We start from the raw sequence: 15,456 nt of genomic DNA, 5'->3' as shown, positions 1-15,456 counted from the left end.
GGTGAAGTTTAATAATTCTACATTTTGCTGGAGACCCCTAGAAACCCCTCAAGGACCCCCTGGTGGTTGGTAAGATGGGCTGGTTGAGCCAATGTTTAATAGTCAGCGTTTCCCATACACTGATCTATTTGGGGCGGTACACCCCAAATAGATTTTGACCACCACAAATACTGCCACATATTAATTTCAACTATAGTTGACTGCAAGCTCCTGCTTTAGGGCTTACAGTATATTATTATCTTGTCTGAATATTATTCCAGCCAATAAGTTAGGAAGTTCCCTTTTGATTTCATTTTACTGCTATTTTCAAAGCAAATGTTACTTCAGTTGAGTTCTCCCCTGGAAGTGATTTTGGTAGCCTGCATGATGCGGGCCTGTCCCCTCAGTCCCTCAAGGTTTACGTGGCTGTGATATCCGCCTGTCACATGGAAATTGATGGCAGGTCGGTAGGGAGCCTCTTCCTGATCTCTCGGTTCATGAAGGGTGTTCGCCGTGACCAAGTGGGACTCGCTGTGACCAAGTGGGACTTGATCACGGTGCTGGAGGGGCTCTCTGGTCCTCCCTTCGAGCCCGTCGATACCATCGATTTGAAACACCTATCCCTGAAGACGGCGCTGCTCTTAGCCCTGTCTTTCGATAAGAGGGTTGGTGACTTGATTGCCCTCTCGGTGCAACAGTCCTGTATGGTGTTCTCTGATGACAGGTGCAGGGTCACGCTGCAGCCTAACCCTGCTTATCAGCCTAAGAATATCAATGCTAGTTTCAGGTCTATGGTCATAGACCTGGTAGCCTTTTGCCCTCCTCTTTCGGACCCGACGGAGGACCGGCGGTTGCAGACGCGGTGCCCTGTACTGGCGCTCCTGACCTATGTGGACAGGACGTGCGCGCTGCACACCTCAAACCAGCTCTTGGTATGCTTTGGGGCCTGTGCCCTGGGCAAGGCCCTGTCCAAAGAGCGCTTGTCGCACTGGATAGTGGAGGCCATTGCCTTGGCCTACTCTGCCGCGGGGAAAGCCCCCCCGGAGGGTATTAAGGCCCACTCCACAACAAGTGTTGCGGTGTCATGGGCGCTGTTGCGTGGTGTGTCGGTGGAGGACATGTGTGCTGCGGCATCATGGTCCACTCACCACACTTTTGTGAGGTATTACAGTCTGGATGTTCACGCACGCTGTCTTGTCAGCCTCCAGGCGTTAGTGCCTTGCGGTCACTCACTGTGCTGTCCGGGTTGCAATGACCCCTGGTCATGTGCCCCGCGTCGCCATCCATGGGTCTCAGGGTCACATGTGTGTTCCCTTGCAGCAAGGATGGTTGTACATCAGATCGGGGAAAAATCACCATGAAAACTTGAGCTTTAGAAGATTGACCTCTGCCTCAGGGAAAGGACAAGGCATCAATGAAGGACAAGGCATCAGTGTGTCATCATCGGCCTTGAAGAATAACAACAGTAGTGTAAATATTTCATACTAAACAGCCACTGCTATTGGAAAACTATTTCCCAGCGTCTCTGTCTGTCTCACTCACAGACTGTTCCAGGCTCTCGGAGAGGTCTGCTTCCTGCAGCGGGGGGTCACCAGTGGCCGGTTGACCGCTCTCTCCCAGGCTGCCCTCGTTGCTGCCTGGCCGCTCTGCTGCACCTCCGTCTGGCCAAATCAAATCATATACATCCAAACTCATAGAACAGCTTCACAGCTCTCTTTTTTAGCTGCTAATAACATTCACAGAATCATGCAATAAAGTGTCATCACTGATGTGTAGAGTACAGTACAGATATATACATGGAGCTAAGTGCAGGGTTCCTACAGAGGCCCTGATGGATGCATGTGTAACCCAGGTTACCAGAACCGTTTAATGTGTCTTAATATAATAAATTATACTGTGAATATAACATAATATAAACAGTGAATATAATGGGAGGACTCTTATTTTGAAAGCATATCAGAAGGTGAAAAGGTAAATTTTGGTTGGAGGACTCTTATTTTGAAAGTACATCAGATGCTACGCAGCATCCGCCAGTTTAGCTGAGGTGACGGTGAAAATACCTAGCGTTTCCTTTTCCTACCTGAACGAATATCAAACAAGACGTGTGTTGACACCGGAGAACAGAAATACGTGTTGAGACATAGAACACAGAGACACGTGTAAGTAAAATATGTGTGTGCTTACCGATAATTAACTGTTATCTCTCTGAAACCGTCAGTAAAGAAAATTATTGTCCCCCGACCAGATTCATTGCTGCTAAATAGCGACCTGTGGTAGTGACCATCACGCTGCCATTTGCCGAAAGCCGATTCTTGGTGAGTTCCTCCCGACATGAAAAAGTGCTATGACAGCTTGCTGTAATGATAATATGAAGCTAGCAGACTGAAAACATGCTGACTCGATGCAATAGTGCTACAAACATTAGCAACACGGATTAGCATCCACCACGCTACCGTGGCTAGCACATTAACGTGCTGAACGTGCAAACCCTCAGCTAACATGGGTGAGAGTCACCCGGTGGTTTTAATGGATGCGTAGAGCAGCCATGACGCATCGCGTGTAGCGTTATTCTTTTGATTACCTCAATCAGTGTTTATTTCTGCAGTGTAAAGCCTGCTAGTGTTAAGCTGTAGCTGTTGCAGTGTGTTTAATGCACACCAGTGGTGATACAGTATACTGTAGCTTTTAGGTCAAGGAAATTGAGTTACTGAAATGAATGCACTTGAACTGATGTCACTTTGTATATTCTGTTAGCCATACTGTAATACTATGTTTCATGTAATTGCTATCTAAAATGTATTTTGATGCTGAATGGAAAAGAAAAGAGAAAATGACATGACAGATGGTTAAAGGAGTGATGACAATTTTATTTGTTATTTGATGTAACGTTTTATTTGGCTTAATGGTTACACATTGCACATTAGAGTCCACACAGGAGAGAAAACATTTATTTTGATCCGTTAAGTGACACTTTTCCTGGTTTTGTGGGTTCAAGGCCAGGTCCTCCTTCTCCTCCCCCTCCCCCTTGGTCCTTGTTCCCGTTTCCTGTCCGTCCTTGTTGTCAGCGTCTGAATCCACCAGACCCCGGATTCCCCAGCCCGGCTTGCTTCCCGTGGAGAGAGGTGCAGCTGGTTCTTGGGGTGGCGAGCCTAAGCCCTGAACCGGATCGAGAGAAAGGAGAGATGCTCGAATTATCCATTGTCAACTAAGTGGTAGGACAATCGTATCTATTGCCCCACGGATTTCATGGAGTTTCTAACACAGTGGTAGGACAATCGTATCCATTGCCCCACATTGCCCCACACATTCAAACCCACGGAGCTTCCATCACAGTGGGGAAGACAATATCCCCCTTGCACTTTTCCATTCAAAGGATAACTGTCCGAGTCGAACTGATCTCGTGGATCCGAACTAGAGAACAGAGCACATGTAGAATGTTTTTGTTGTTGTTCTGAATCTCGATAATTGTTTATAATAATTGTGATTTATTTCGATTGTCCATTGTGAGTATTGCTCTGTGTGCATTTGATAGTGCTCACCTGATTTGAACGTGAGTTATTGATTTGTTTTCTAAGTACTTTAATAGAACCTGAACCTTAGCAGTGTTAAACTAGTTTTCTATTTTTATATACAGCTGTGTCTTGCTGAAATACACAGTAATGCAACCAGAGCAATACTATGGAATTCCTGAAGGGAACTTGTTCTATTGTTTTTGTTTTCTGGGTAATTGAGTTCTATTGAAGGAACGGTTGTTTTTTGAGGTTGAAGGTCGAATCCAATCGAAATAATAATAACCGGCGACTGTATCTCTGTTGAGTCAGAAGCACTTTAAAATAGGATTTATATGGAACCATAATAAATCAACATAGGAATTAACAAAAATTAATGAGTGCCTGACTAATAACAAAATAGTTTCTTATAAAATAAGAAATAAGAGACAGTTACTTACCTGATGTGTGAACATCTGTCGTCGACCCACCGTCGTTGAATGCAAAACCTGAAAGAAAGAGAAATAGTTTAGTGGAAAAAAAGAATTGTTTGATTATTATTGTTGAAATGGCATATGCTTGAAGAAAGAATAAGAAGTAACTGAAATACAAGTAAATAAATGTTGTGTTATCTTTAAAACGTACCTGCTGAGTCTGTGTCGTGTTCTGTGTGCTGCCTGGTGCCCATTTCTCCCAGAGCGACCTAGAGCTTCTGTGACCCCGGTCCATAGATAAAGGTGATCTACTCTCTCTTAACTGAATTAGAGAGGTGTGCTCATTCTGAACCGACATTAGTGTTACATAATTGGCGAGTACAGCCAGGAGAAATTGGGTTTATCGAGCAGCACTGGTGACGACACAGAAATACCAAAACCAAAATGGATTTTATCAAGTCCGCTAATATTACAGTCCAAAACTCTATTATTATTAGTGGGTCTCCTGATGCAGAATCTGACAAGGAATTAGTTAAGCATCTGGAACAATATGGCTCTATCGCTAGGTTCATTAGCATAGATGCACCTAATACAAAGTTTCACGAACACGTAGTAGTTGAATACACTGACGACACAGCAATGCATTCGCTCAAGCCTTTGTTGCCAGGCACATTCCGGCACCAGTGTGAAGGAGGAGCCTGCTACAACCTGAGAGCGCTGGTGGATGTATATGCCCCTGAAGTAAGTGACATCACGACAAAGACCTACATTGAACAGCTGGAGGCAGTTGCACAAGCAACCGGTAAGACGCTGGAAGAAGTCCTTGCCGCAGAACTCTCAAAGCTCAACGCAGCCATCCGTACTGTCACCACCAGTCGGACAGCTCCTGAATCTGAAACAGAACCCACTCAAAGTGTGATAAAGCCAGCACATGTCCCAGCCGACAGTGGTACAATTCCTTCTGAGCCTCAGTCTACGCTAACCTCTCCGAACATCGACCATGACCCAGCAGTCCATTCCTTTCCTCACACAGCTGCTCCACCTCCTAACTGGACTCAAGCACCACCCTCTGTCGCTGCAAATTTGGCCTTTGCTCCAAGGGCTGAAGAAAACTCAAATTCACACTTCTTGACGGGAGTACAGAGCTCTCCCAGTCCCAACTTCAGGCTCACTGATGTCAACCCCCCTGAAATACAAAGAGTCGTGGTCGAACATATTGTAAGAAATGCAGATGTTTCTTCATCAGTTCACTCATCTAACAGACTTCGATCTTTCTCTGGGAAGAGCCCACACCCCAACAGCGAAGTGGATTACGACACTTGGAGAGCAAATGTTGAGCTCATTCTCAAAGATCCAGCCATATCAGATCTACACAGAGTAAGGAAAATACTGGAAAGCCTCCTATCACCAGCAGCTGATGTAGTGAAACAGTTAGGCCCCCACGCTTCTCCCACAGACTACTTGCAGCTGTTGGATTCTGCTTTTGGCACTGTTGATGATGGCGAAGAGCTTTTCGCCAAATTCATGAACACACTTCAGGATGCTGGGGAAAAGCCCTCCCACTACCTGAATCGTCTGCAAGTGATTCTCAGCCAGGCTGTGAAAAGAGGGGGTGTGGCCTCCGCCGAACAGGATGACAACCTCCGGAGGCAGTTTTGTAGAGGTTGCTGGGACAGCACCATGCTTACTGATCTCCATTTGGAACAGAGAAAACACAACCCTCCATCCTTTCCAGAATTGCTCTTACTTCTGCGCACAGAAGAAGACAGACAGGCTGCAAAGGCTGTTCGCATGAGGCAACACCTTGGGGTCCCCAAGCAACGAGCTGCAACACACCTTCAGTGTGCCTGCGTCCAGGAGAAAGAAAAGAGCACAGCCTCACAGCAAAATAACCAGACAGTGGATACACTGTGCGACACCCAGAACCTAAAAAGAGAAGTGGCTGGGCTCCAAAGTCAAATGGCCAACCTGAAAACACAGAACCGCCAGACATCCAGATCCCAGATTAGCCCCTCCCAGTGTGACCCTCTCGTCCAAGACCTACAGAGACAACTAGCCGACCTACAGAGTCAGATAACCGCTCTAAAGTCCCAGACCCCTCCCCCTTCTGCTCCTGCCCAAACAGATTGGCGTGGGGGGCGAAGTGGCTTTTCAGTCTCCACTACAGCCAGAATGCAGAATGGAAGGCCAAGACCCTGGTATTGCTTCCGGTGCGGCCAGGATGGGCACATCGCGCCAAATTGCAGTGAGCCCCCTAATCAAGCCATGGTTGCAGAGAAGAAGCAGCAGTTAATGGAGAAACAACTTCTGTGGGAAGCCCAGAGCCGCTCTTCAAGCACACAGCCTTTAAACTAGAATCAGCTCCAGTCATGGGACTGACGGGAGCTGGAGAACATGAAAGACGTCCCAGTGGCAAGCAAAGAGCTAGCCTGAAGCAAGCCTCTCCTACTGGTTGGGGCCACCTCCCAAAAGGATTGGTAGGGACGAGATGTACTGCTAACATTCTCATAGCAGGGGAAGAATGCAATTCTCTATTGGACACAGGATCTCAAGTGACCACTGTCTCTCAGTCGTTCTACGAACAGAAGTTGAGCTCCCAGACCATCCACTCCTTAGACAACCTGCTCGAAATTGAAGGCGCTAATGGTCAAACCGTCCCCTATCTCGGCTACATTGAGACCAGTATAACCTTCCCAAAGAGTTTCCTGGGCACTGACATTGAGGTACCTACCTTAGCTCTTGTAGTTCCAGACTGCCGTGCAACAGCCCTGTCCCCCGTGCTAATAGGCACGAACACATTGGATGTAATGTACAAGCAATACAGTGAAGCGGACAACACTCGCCATCAGCCTTCTCCATACGGCTACCGGGCAGTGCTGAAAATACTTGTCCTCAGACAGAAACAAGAAACAAATGGCTACCTTGGATCAGTGAGACTACAGGGGAAAGCATCAGAAATCATCCCAGCAGGACAGAAGGTTGTGATGGAGGGAGTGGCCAATGTTCGGGGTGTGCACACAGAGAAGTGGGCAATGATAGAACCACCATCATCATACTCCCTCCCTGGAGGCATACTAGTCACTTGTAGTCTGCTCACCCTCCCGACCAGAGCTCCCTATCGAGTGCCTGTGGTTCTAACCAATGAAACCGAGCACGACATACGGATACCACCAAGAAGTGTCTTAGCCGAGCTCAGTGCTACGCAGCAAGTACTCTCTGGAGCAGGAGAGACCAAGAGTAAAGATCCATCAACTGACCAGCCAGAACCACCACAAGTCCCTCCAACTGTGTTCAACTTGGCAGACTCCCCGATACCTGCAGAATGGAAAGAGAGGATAGAGCGGAAGTTACAAGCTATGCCAGATGTATTCTCACAACACGACTTGGACTATGGAAGGACTGACAAGGTGAAACACCACATCAACCTTCACGATGAGACCCCCTTCAAGCAGAGAGCTCGGCCCATCCACCCCCAAGATATCCAGGCTGTCCGCAAACATCTCAGAGAGCTGCTGGACGCGGGTATCATCAGGGAATCCGAGTCTTCTTTCTCCTCTCCTATTGTGGTGGTCCGAAAGAAAAATGGTGAAGTACGGCTCTGCATCGATTATCGGAGGCTAAACGCTCAGACGGTGAAAGATGCGTACGCCCTACCAAACCTTGAAGAGACCTTCACGGCAATGCACGGATCTCAATGGTTCTCCGTCCTGGATCTCAAATCTGGATACTACCAAATAGAGATGGAGGAAGAGGACAAGGCCAAGACTGCCTTTGTGTGCCCATTGGGTTTCTGGGAATTCCAGCGGATGCCTCAAGGAATCACGAACGCCCCTAGCACCTTTCAGAGGCTTATGGAGAAGTGTATGAGCGACATGAACCTGAAAGAGGCCATCGTCTTCTTAGACGACATCATCGTATTCTCAGATACCCTAGAGGAGCACGAAAGGAGATTGCTGCGAGTCCTCGACCGTCTAAGGGAGTACGGCTTGAAGTTGTCTGTGAGCAAGTGCAAGTTCTTTCAGACTTCCGTAAAATACCTGGGACACATTGTGTCGAGAGATGGTGTCAAAACAGATCCTGACAAGATCCGTGCTCTAAAGACCTGGCCTAGCCCGAAGAACTTGAAAGAACTGAGGTCCTTCTTGGGGTTCTCCGGATACTACCGGCGGTTTATCCAGGGGTACTCCGGGGTTGTCAAGCCGCTAACTGACTTAACTGTTGGTTACCCACCTCTGAGAAAGACCAAGAGACCAAAGAAGAAAACTGGGAACGATCAGCCCCTGCAGTATCATCACCCAAAAGATCTCTTCAATGACCGCTGGACTCCGGCATGCCAGTGTGCCTTCGACACAGTAATCGACAGGCTCACTACTGCCCCAGTACTCGGTTTTGCTAATCCTGCGCTGCCTTACATCTTGCACACAGATGCGAGCACCACTGGCTTAGGAGCTGCACTCTACCAGGACCAGGAAGGACAGATGCGACCCATCGCATTCGCCAGCAGAGGGCTGTCTCACAGCGAAGCCCGCTATCCGGCACACAAGCTGGAGTTTTTAGCCCTGAAGTGGAGTGTGACAGAAAAATTCAGTGACTACCTGTATGGAAATCAGTTCATAGTCATCACCGACAGCAATCCACTGACCTACATACTCACCACAGCCAAGTTGGATGCTACGAGCTATCGGTGGTTGTCTGCGCTGTCTACGTTCACCTTCACACTGCAGTACCGTGCAGGGAGACAAAACCATGATGCTGATGGTCTGTCAAGACGTCCTCATGGTGACCTGATGGATGACCTTGCATCGCAGAAGGAACGTGAACGGATCCACCAATTCACCTCACGTCATACCGGTGATAGTGAGAATCTCATCCAGGTGGAACCTGAAGTGGTCCAAGCAGTCTGCGGCCGACATCTACTACGACATGATCCAGACAATGAATCCAGTGACCCCTTCTTTGCATTAGTCGAGTCCCTGGCTATGCATGCAGATGCTGTTCCTGTCATCTTTGGAGAAGAGGAAGGAGCTGAGGGAACGGCCACCATTCAGCACCTGTCCAAGGAGGAGTTGAGAGAAAAGCAGACGGCTGACCCTAGCATCAGAGAGGTCATATTACAACTAGAGACTGGACAGAAACCCCCACCAACTCTGCGACAAGAACTCCCAGAGCTTCCGCTGCTGTTGAGAGAGTTACCTCGTCTGGAGATGAAAGAGAACGTTCTGTACAGGAAGAGGAAAGAGGAAGGACACACAACCTTCCAGCTGGTTCTACCCAAAGAACTGAGACAAACAGCCATGAAAAGCTTACATGATGACATGGGTCACTTAGGGATAGAGAGGACGACTGATCTCCTGCGATCCAGGTTCTACTGGCCAAAGATGGCTGCTGAAGTGGAAGCGAGGGTGAAGACATGCGACCGCTGCATCCGGAGGAAGGCTCCACCTCAGAAGGCCGCACCGCTTGTCAACATCCAAGTCACTCGCCCATTAGAATTGGTCTGTATGGACTTCCTCTCAATTGAACCTGACAGAAGCAACACGACCAATGTCCTGGTGATTACAGACCACTACACTAAATATGCAGTGGCTGTACCCACACCCAACCAGAAAGCTCGTACCGTGGCCAAGTGTCTTTGGGAAAACTTCATCATCCACTACGGTATCCCAGAGCGCTTACACAGTGATCAAGGGCCCGACTTTGAATCAAAGACAATAAAAGAGCTGTGCGAAGTGGCAGGGATTCGGAAGGTCAGGACAACACCTTACCATCCCAGGGGAAACCCTGTCGAAAGATTCAACCGAACACTCCTGAGTATGTTGGGCACTTTAAAAGAGCAAGACAAAGCGCATTGGCGTGATTTTGTACGCCCATTGGTGCATGCCTACAATTGTACCAAAAGTGAAGTCACCGGATTCAGCCCCTACGAGCTAATGTTTGGGAGGCAACCGAGATTGCCCATCGACCTGGCGTTTGGTGTCCCACTCAGAGAGCATTCCCAAACATCCCACTCGGAGTACGTACGCAATTTGAGAGCACACTTGGAGGAGAGCTATAAGCTAGCAACCAGCAATGCCGCCAAAAATGCTGCAAGGAACAAAGTCAGATTTGATCGGCACATCACAGAGTCTGCACTCGAAGTTGGTGACCGTGTGTTGGTGAGGAGTGTTCGTCTCCGCGGGAAACACAAACTCGCTGATAAGTGGGAGGCCGAGATTCATGTGGTGACCAAACGTGCTGGTGATCTTCCAGTGTACACGGTGAAACCCGAGAACCAAAGTGGACCTCTGAGAACATTACACAGAGACCTCTTGCTCCCTTGCGGATTCCTCCCTTCAATGAATGACTGCTCTCTCCCACCCGAGCCAGTCTCACGCAGAAGGACGCGTCAGAACACGCGCTTGGAATCTGCTGCACGAGATGCAGAGGGAGATGTGGACCACTGTGAGTCAGATGAAGATGTCACTGTGTCCTGGAATGTAGACCCTACGAGGGTGGAAAGTGACTGGCCATCATGCCCAAATGAGCTAAATGGGAATACTCACCTCACGAGGGATCAAGGATTGAACGGAAACTCTCCTGAGTCTCACCCATTTGCATCTCCAGCTGAGCAAATCCCTCAAAGAACAGAAGCAGACCCTCTGGCAGAGTGCTCTGTAGGCGCAGGCGCGACTGAAAAAGAAAACTCACCTGAAGAGGAACCTGAAAAAGAAAACTCACCTGAAGAGGAACCTGAAAAAGAAAACTCACCTGAGGAGGAACCTGAAAAAGAAAACTCACCTGAAGAGGAACCTGAAAAAGAAAACTCACCTGAAGAGGAACCTGAGAAAGAAAACTCACCTGAAATGGGATCTGAAGAAGAGGCTTTATCTGAAGCAGAAGTGGAAGAGGAGGATATGTCTGGAACAAGGTCAGAACAAAGACACGCCACAGGGAGACTTCCCGACCTCCCAGTTAATGTGCCCAGTATCATGGAGGAGGCCCTTCCAGTATTCTCCGACATGTCTGACAGCGATGAAGATTCACGGACGGCAGTGAACGAAGCTTCCAAGCCTGGAGTTGCCGAAGACCAAAATGGGGAAGATGCTTCTCGCAGACATTCCAGTAGACAAATTGTCCCCCCAGAAAGATTGCACTACACCCAATTAGGGAACCCCCTTGTGTCTATTGTGCAGTCACTCCTTCAAGGTTTAAGTGTGGCTTTCACAGAATCACTACAAGGTCAAACTTACACTGAACACAACTCTGAAAGTACTCCTTCAGTCGTGGTTAAACAGCCGACTAGGTGTAACGAGACGTACACACCTTTGAGAAGGGAGTGTGTAACCCAGGTTACCAGAACCGTTTAATGTGTCTTAATATAATAAATTATACTGTGAATATAACATAATATAAACAGTGAATATAATGGGAGGACTCTTATTTTGAAAGCATATCAGAAGGTGAAAAGGTAAATTTTGGTTGGAGGACTCTTATTTTGAAAGTACATCAGATGCTACGCAGCATCCGCCAGTTTAGCTGAGGTGACGGTGAAAATACCTAGCGTTTCCTTTTCCTACCTGAACGAATATCAAACAAGACGTGTGTTGACACCGGAGAACAGAAATACGTGTTGAGACATAGAACACAGAGACACGTGTAAGTAAAATATGTGTGTGCTTACCGATAATTAACTGTTATCTCTCTGAAACCGTCAGTAAAGAAAATTATTGTCCCCCGACCAGATTCATTGCTGCTAAATAGCGACCTGTGGTAGTGACCATCACGCTGCCATTTGCCGAAAGCCGATTCTTGGTGAGTTCCTCCCGACATGAAAAAGTGCTATGACAGCTTGCTGTAATGATAATATGAAGCTAGCAGACTGAAAACATGCTGACTCGATGCAATAGTGCTACAAACATTAGCAACACGGATTAGCATCCACCACGCTACCGTGGCTAGCACATTAACGTGCTGAACGTGCAAACCCTCAGCTAACATGGGTGAGAGTCACCCGGTGGTTTTAATGGATGCGTAGAGCAGCCATGACGCATCGCGTGTAGCGTTATTCTTTTGATTACCTCAATCAGTGTTTATTTCTGCAGTGTAAAGCCTGCTAGTGTTAAGCTGTAGCTGTTGCAGTGTGTTTAATGCACACCAGTGGTGATACAGTATACTGTAGCTTTTAGGTCAAGGAAATTGAGTTACTGAAATGAATGCACTTGAACTGATGTCACTTTGTATATTCTGTTAGCCATACTGTAATACTATGTTTCATGTAATTGCTATCTAAAATGTATTTTGATGCTGAATGGAAAAGAAAAGAGAAAATGACATGACAGATGGTTAAAGGAGTGATGACAATTTTATTTGTTATTTGATGTAACGTTTTATTTGGCTTAATGGTTACACATTGCACATTAGAGTCCACACAGGAGAGAAAACATTTATTTTGATCCGTTAAGTGACACTTTTCCTGGTTTTGTGGGTTCAAGGCCAGGTCCTCCTTCTCCTCCCCCTCCCCCTTGGTCCTTGTTCCCGTTTCCTGTCCGTCCTTGTTGTCAGCGTCTGAATCCACCAGACCCCGGATTCCCCAGCCCGGCTTGCTTCCCGTGGAGAGAGGTGCAGCTGGTTCTTGGGGTGGCGAGCCTAAGCCCTGAACCGGATCGAGAGAAAGGAGAGATGCTCGAATTATCCATTGTCAACTAAGTGGTAGGACAATCGTATCTATTGCCCCACGGATTTCATGGAGTTTCTAACACAGTGGTAGGACAATCGTATCCATTGCCCCACATTGCCCCACACATTCAAACCCACGGAGCTTCCATCACAGTGGGGAAGACAATATCCCCCTTGCACTTTTCCATTCAAAGGATAACTGTCCGAGTCGAACTGATCTCGTGGATCCGAACTAGAGAACAGAGCACATGTAGAATGTTTTTGTTGTTGTTCTGAATCTCGATAATTGTTTATAATAATTGTGATTTATTTCGATTGTCCATTGTGAGTATTGCTCTGTGTGCATTTGATAGTGCTCACCTGATTTGAACGTGAGTTATTGATTTGTTTTCTAAGTACTTTAATAGAACCTGAACCTTAGCAGTGTTAAACTAGTTTTCTATTTTTATATACAGCTGTGTCTTGCTGAAATACACAGTAATGCAACCAGAGCAATACTATGGAATTCCTGAAGGGAACTTGTTCTATTGTTTTTGTTTTCTGGGTAATTGAGTTCTATTGAAGGAACGGTTGTTTTTTGAGGTTGAAGGTCGAATCCAATCGAAATAATAATAACCGGCGACTGTATCTCTGTTGAGTCAGAAGCACTTTAAAATAGGATTTATATGGAACCATAATAAATCAACATAGGAATTAACAAAAATTAATGAGTGCCTGACTAATAACAAAATAGTTTCTTATAAAATAAGAAATAAGAGACAGTTACTTACCTGATGTGTGAACATCTGTCGTCGACCCACCGTCGTTGAATGCAAAACCTGAAAGAAAGAGAAATAGTTTAGTGGAAAAAAAGAATTGTTTGATTATTATTGTTGAAATGGCATATGCTTGAAGAAAGAATAAGAAGTAACTGAAATACAAGTAAATAAATGTTGTGTTATCTTTAAAACGTACCTGCTGAGTCTGTGTCGTGTTCTGTGTGCTGCCTGGTGCCCATTTCTCCCAGAGCGACCTAGAGCTTCTGTGACCCCGGTCCATAGATAAAGGTGATCTACTCTCTCTTAACTGAATTAGAGAGGTGTGCTCATTCTGAACCGACATTAGTGTTACACATGACTTCTCCATTACTTTTCATAGCCAAGCATTTTGATGAATCAAATACTGTATTTCTTCCTGGTTTGTTCAGAAAAGTTCTATAAGTGGTCAACAGTCTGGGGTTTCACTACAGTAAAGCTTGCTGTGTACAAAACCACCATCTGATGCAATAAATGTGTGAAATGGCCCTTCACCATTGGCTTTCCTACTTAAGTTGCACAGCTAGCTCCTCCTGTTGGTTGTTCCATGTAAGCGCATGGAGAGCCAGGGTGGTTTGCCTGGTATGGTTGTTTTGGGGGGTCTTTGCTGCTGCTCTCCAGAGCCATACCACCAAATATAACTATTGCATATGGGAATAAAAGTTATAGTGGTCCTGACAGAATTATAATACATTCTGGTATTTTGCTAATGAAAGAAGAAGAGAACTACTGCATCATGGTTGTATGCCTCTGCCAACGAGTCAGCAGTCTACTCTACATAAATCATACCAGCACAAATACCTTGAAGCCCACAGCACAGTGGTGTGGCCATTCATGGCACTTCAGGCAATGTTTGGGAGTACCTCAACAACACGGCAAATGGTCTTACCAGTACCCCAAAACCACCCACATCCCCCCAACTACTCCCCCTACCCACCCCTCGAAGCCTGACTCTCCTCTTCCTATCCCTAGCTATGGCCCCTTTCCCTTAGCACCACCCCTTTCCCTCACCAAGGTCCTTCCCATCACCCACACCCCCCTAGGCATTCCCCAACCCACCCCTCGAATTGCGACTCTCTAGGACCTTCGAAATCGTAGCTACAGCCCCTTTTCTCCAGCCCTGCCCCCCTTCCTTGACCCACACCCACACACCCACTCCCACCACCCATCGGACGGACAGACGTACGGACAACCTGAAAACATAATGCCTCCGACCACAGCTATCACCGGGCGGAGGCATAAAAATAAATAACAAAACCATTAAACCAGTTATTAAACTATCTAGTTGTCCTTAACTCATTGAGTGCCAATGACGTCGATCGGCGTCAAATCGAATAGTAACGTAGAGTGCCAATGACGTCGATCGGCGTCAAATGCGTTTTTTGACGGTGGGACGTGGATCAAAGCCTCATGCATCTCCTGTGAAAGTTTGGGGGATTTTGAATGTGTATAACCTATTTTACGGGCCCATTAGGTGGCGACAGTGCTCTCCAGATTAGAGAAAGTTGAGGAAAAACAGCAGAAAAAGCCGTGATGAAACCATTCTCATGAGAATGGTTTGGCTTTTCGGTGTGTCGCGCTGGGAGCCGGCGCACAACGGCGGGGCGCTCCGAAAATAGACTCTGGGTGCAGCACACTTTGAAACACGCAGCAGAAAGCCCAGAAAGCCCAGAATCGGACGCAGCTTCATCCCAGCTCACAACCGAAACCCCAGAAACGAGCGAGCCCGATCCAGACTCCCCCGACGAGCGGCCGCCATCCAGGCAGCAGAGACTTGCCTGACACACGCAGCAGAGCGAGCAGAGCCACCAGAGACACACCCACGGAGGAGGAGTTTGCACTTGAGGGGGGTGGGGGTGCTGTTATATTGAAGGAAATTACTGTTCAGATGTTTCAGGTCAGAAAATATTAGCTTCAGAGTCCGTGATTTGCTTGAAATGCTTCATTTCACAAAAGGCTCATTATCTCTGCTTCTAGATGGAAACTATTTTTGCTGAAATCAACCTATCTTCTCCGGCTGATAACTAAAGAACGGAAAATGATATCAATAAACTTTTTTTTGCTGATGATACAATAGAGTCTCATCGTTCTTTGTGCGTGTTCGGT

The 15,456-nt window shown here is 47.0% G+C and overlaps 1 protein-coding gene across 2 annotated transcripts in view; it reads right to left on the bottom strand.

Moving 5' to 3' along the window:
- LOC310791782 (uncharacterized protein) overlaps positions 1–15,456 on the bottom strand; it is a 134,980-nt gene that overhangs the window by 18,274 nt on the left and 101,250 nt on the right. For both annotated transcript variants that reach the window (XM_083653446.1, XM_083653447.1), the window contains one exon: positions 1,522–1,640. In XM_083653446.1, the coding sequence (XP_083509572.1) occupies positions 1,522–1,640 (119 nt within the window). The remainder of the gene's footprint in view (positions 1–1,521; positions 1,641–15,456) is intronic.

This window comes from Poromitra crassiceps, assembly GCF_964638095.1.
Source record: "Poromitra crassiceps genome assembly, chromosome: 17".
NCBI classification, from domain to species: Eukaryota; Metazoa; Chordata; class Actinopteri; order Beryciformes; family Melamphaidae; genus Poromitra; species Poromitra crassiceps.
This window is presented reverse-complemented; position numbering and strand designations above follow the sequence as displayed.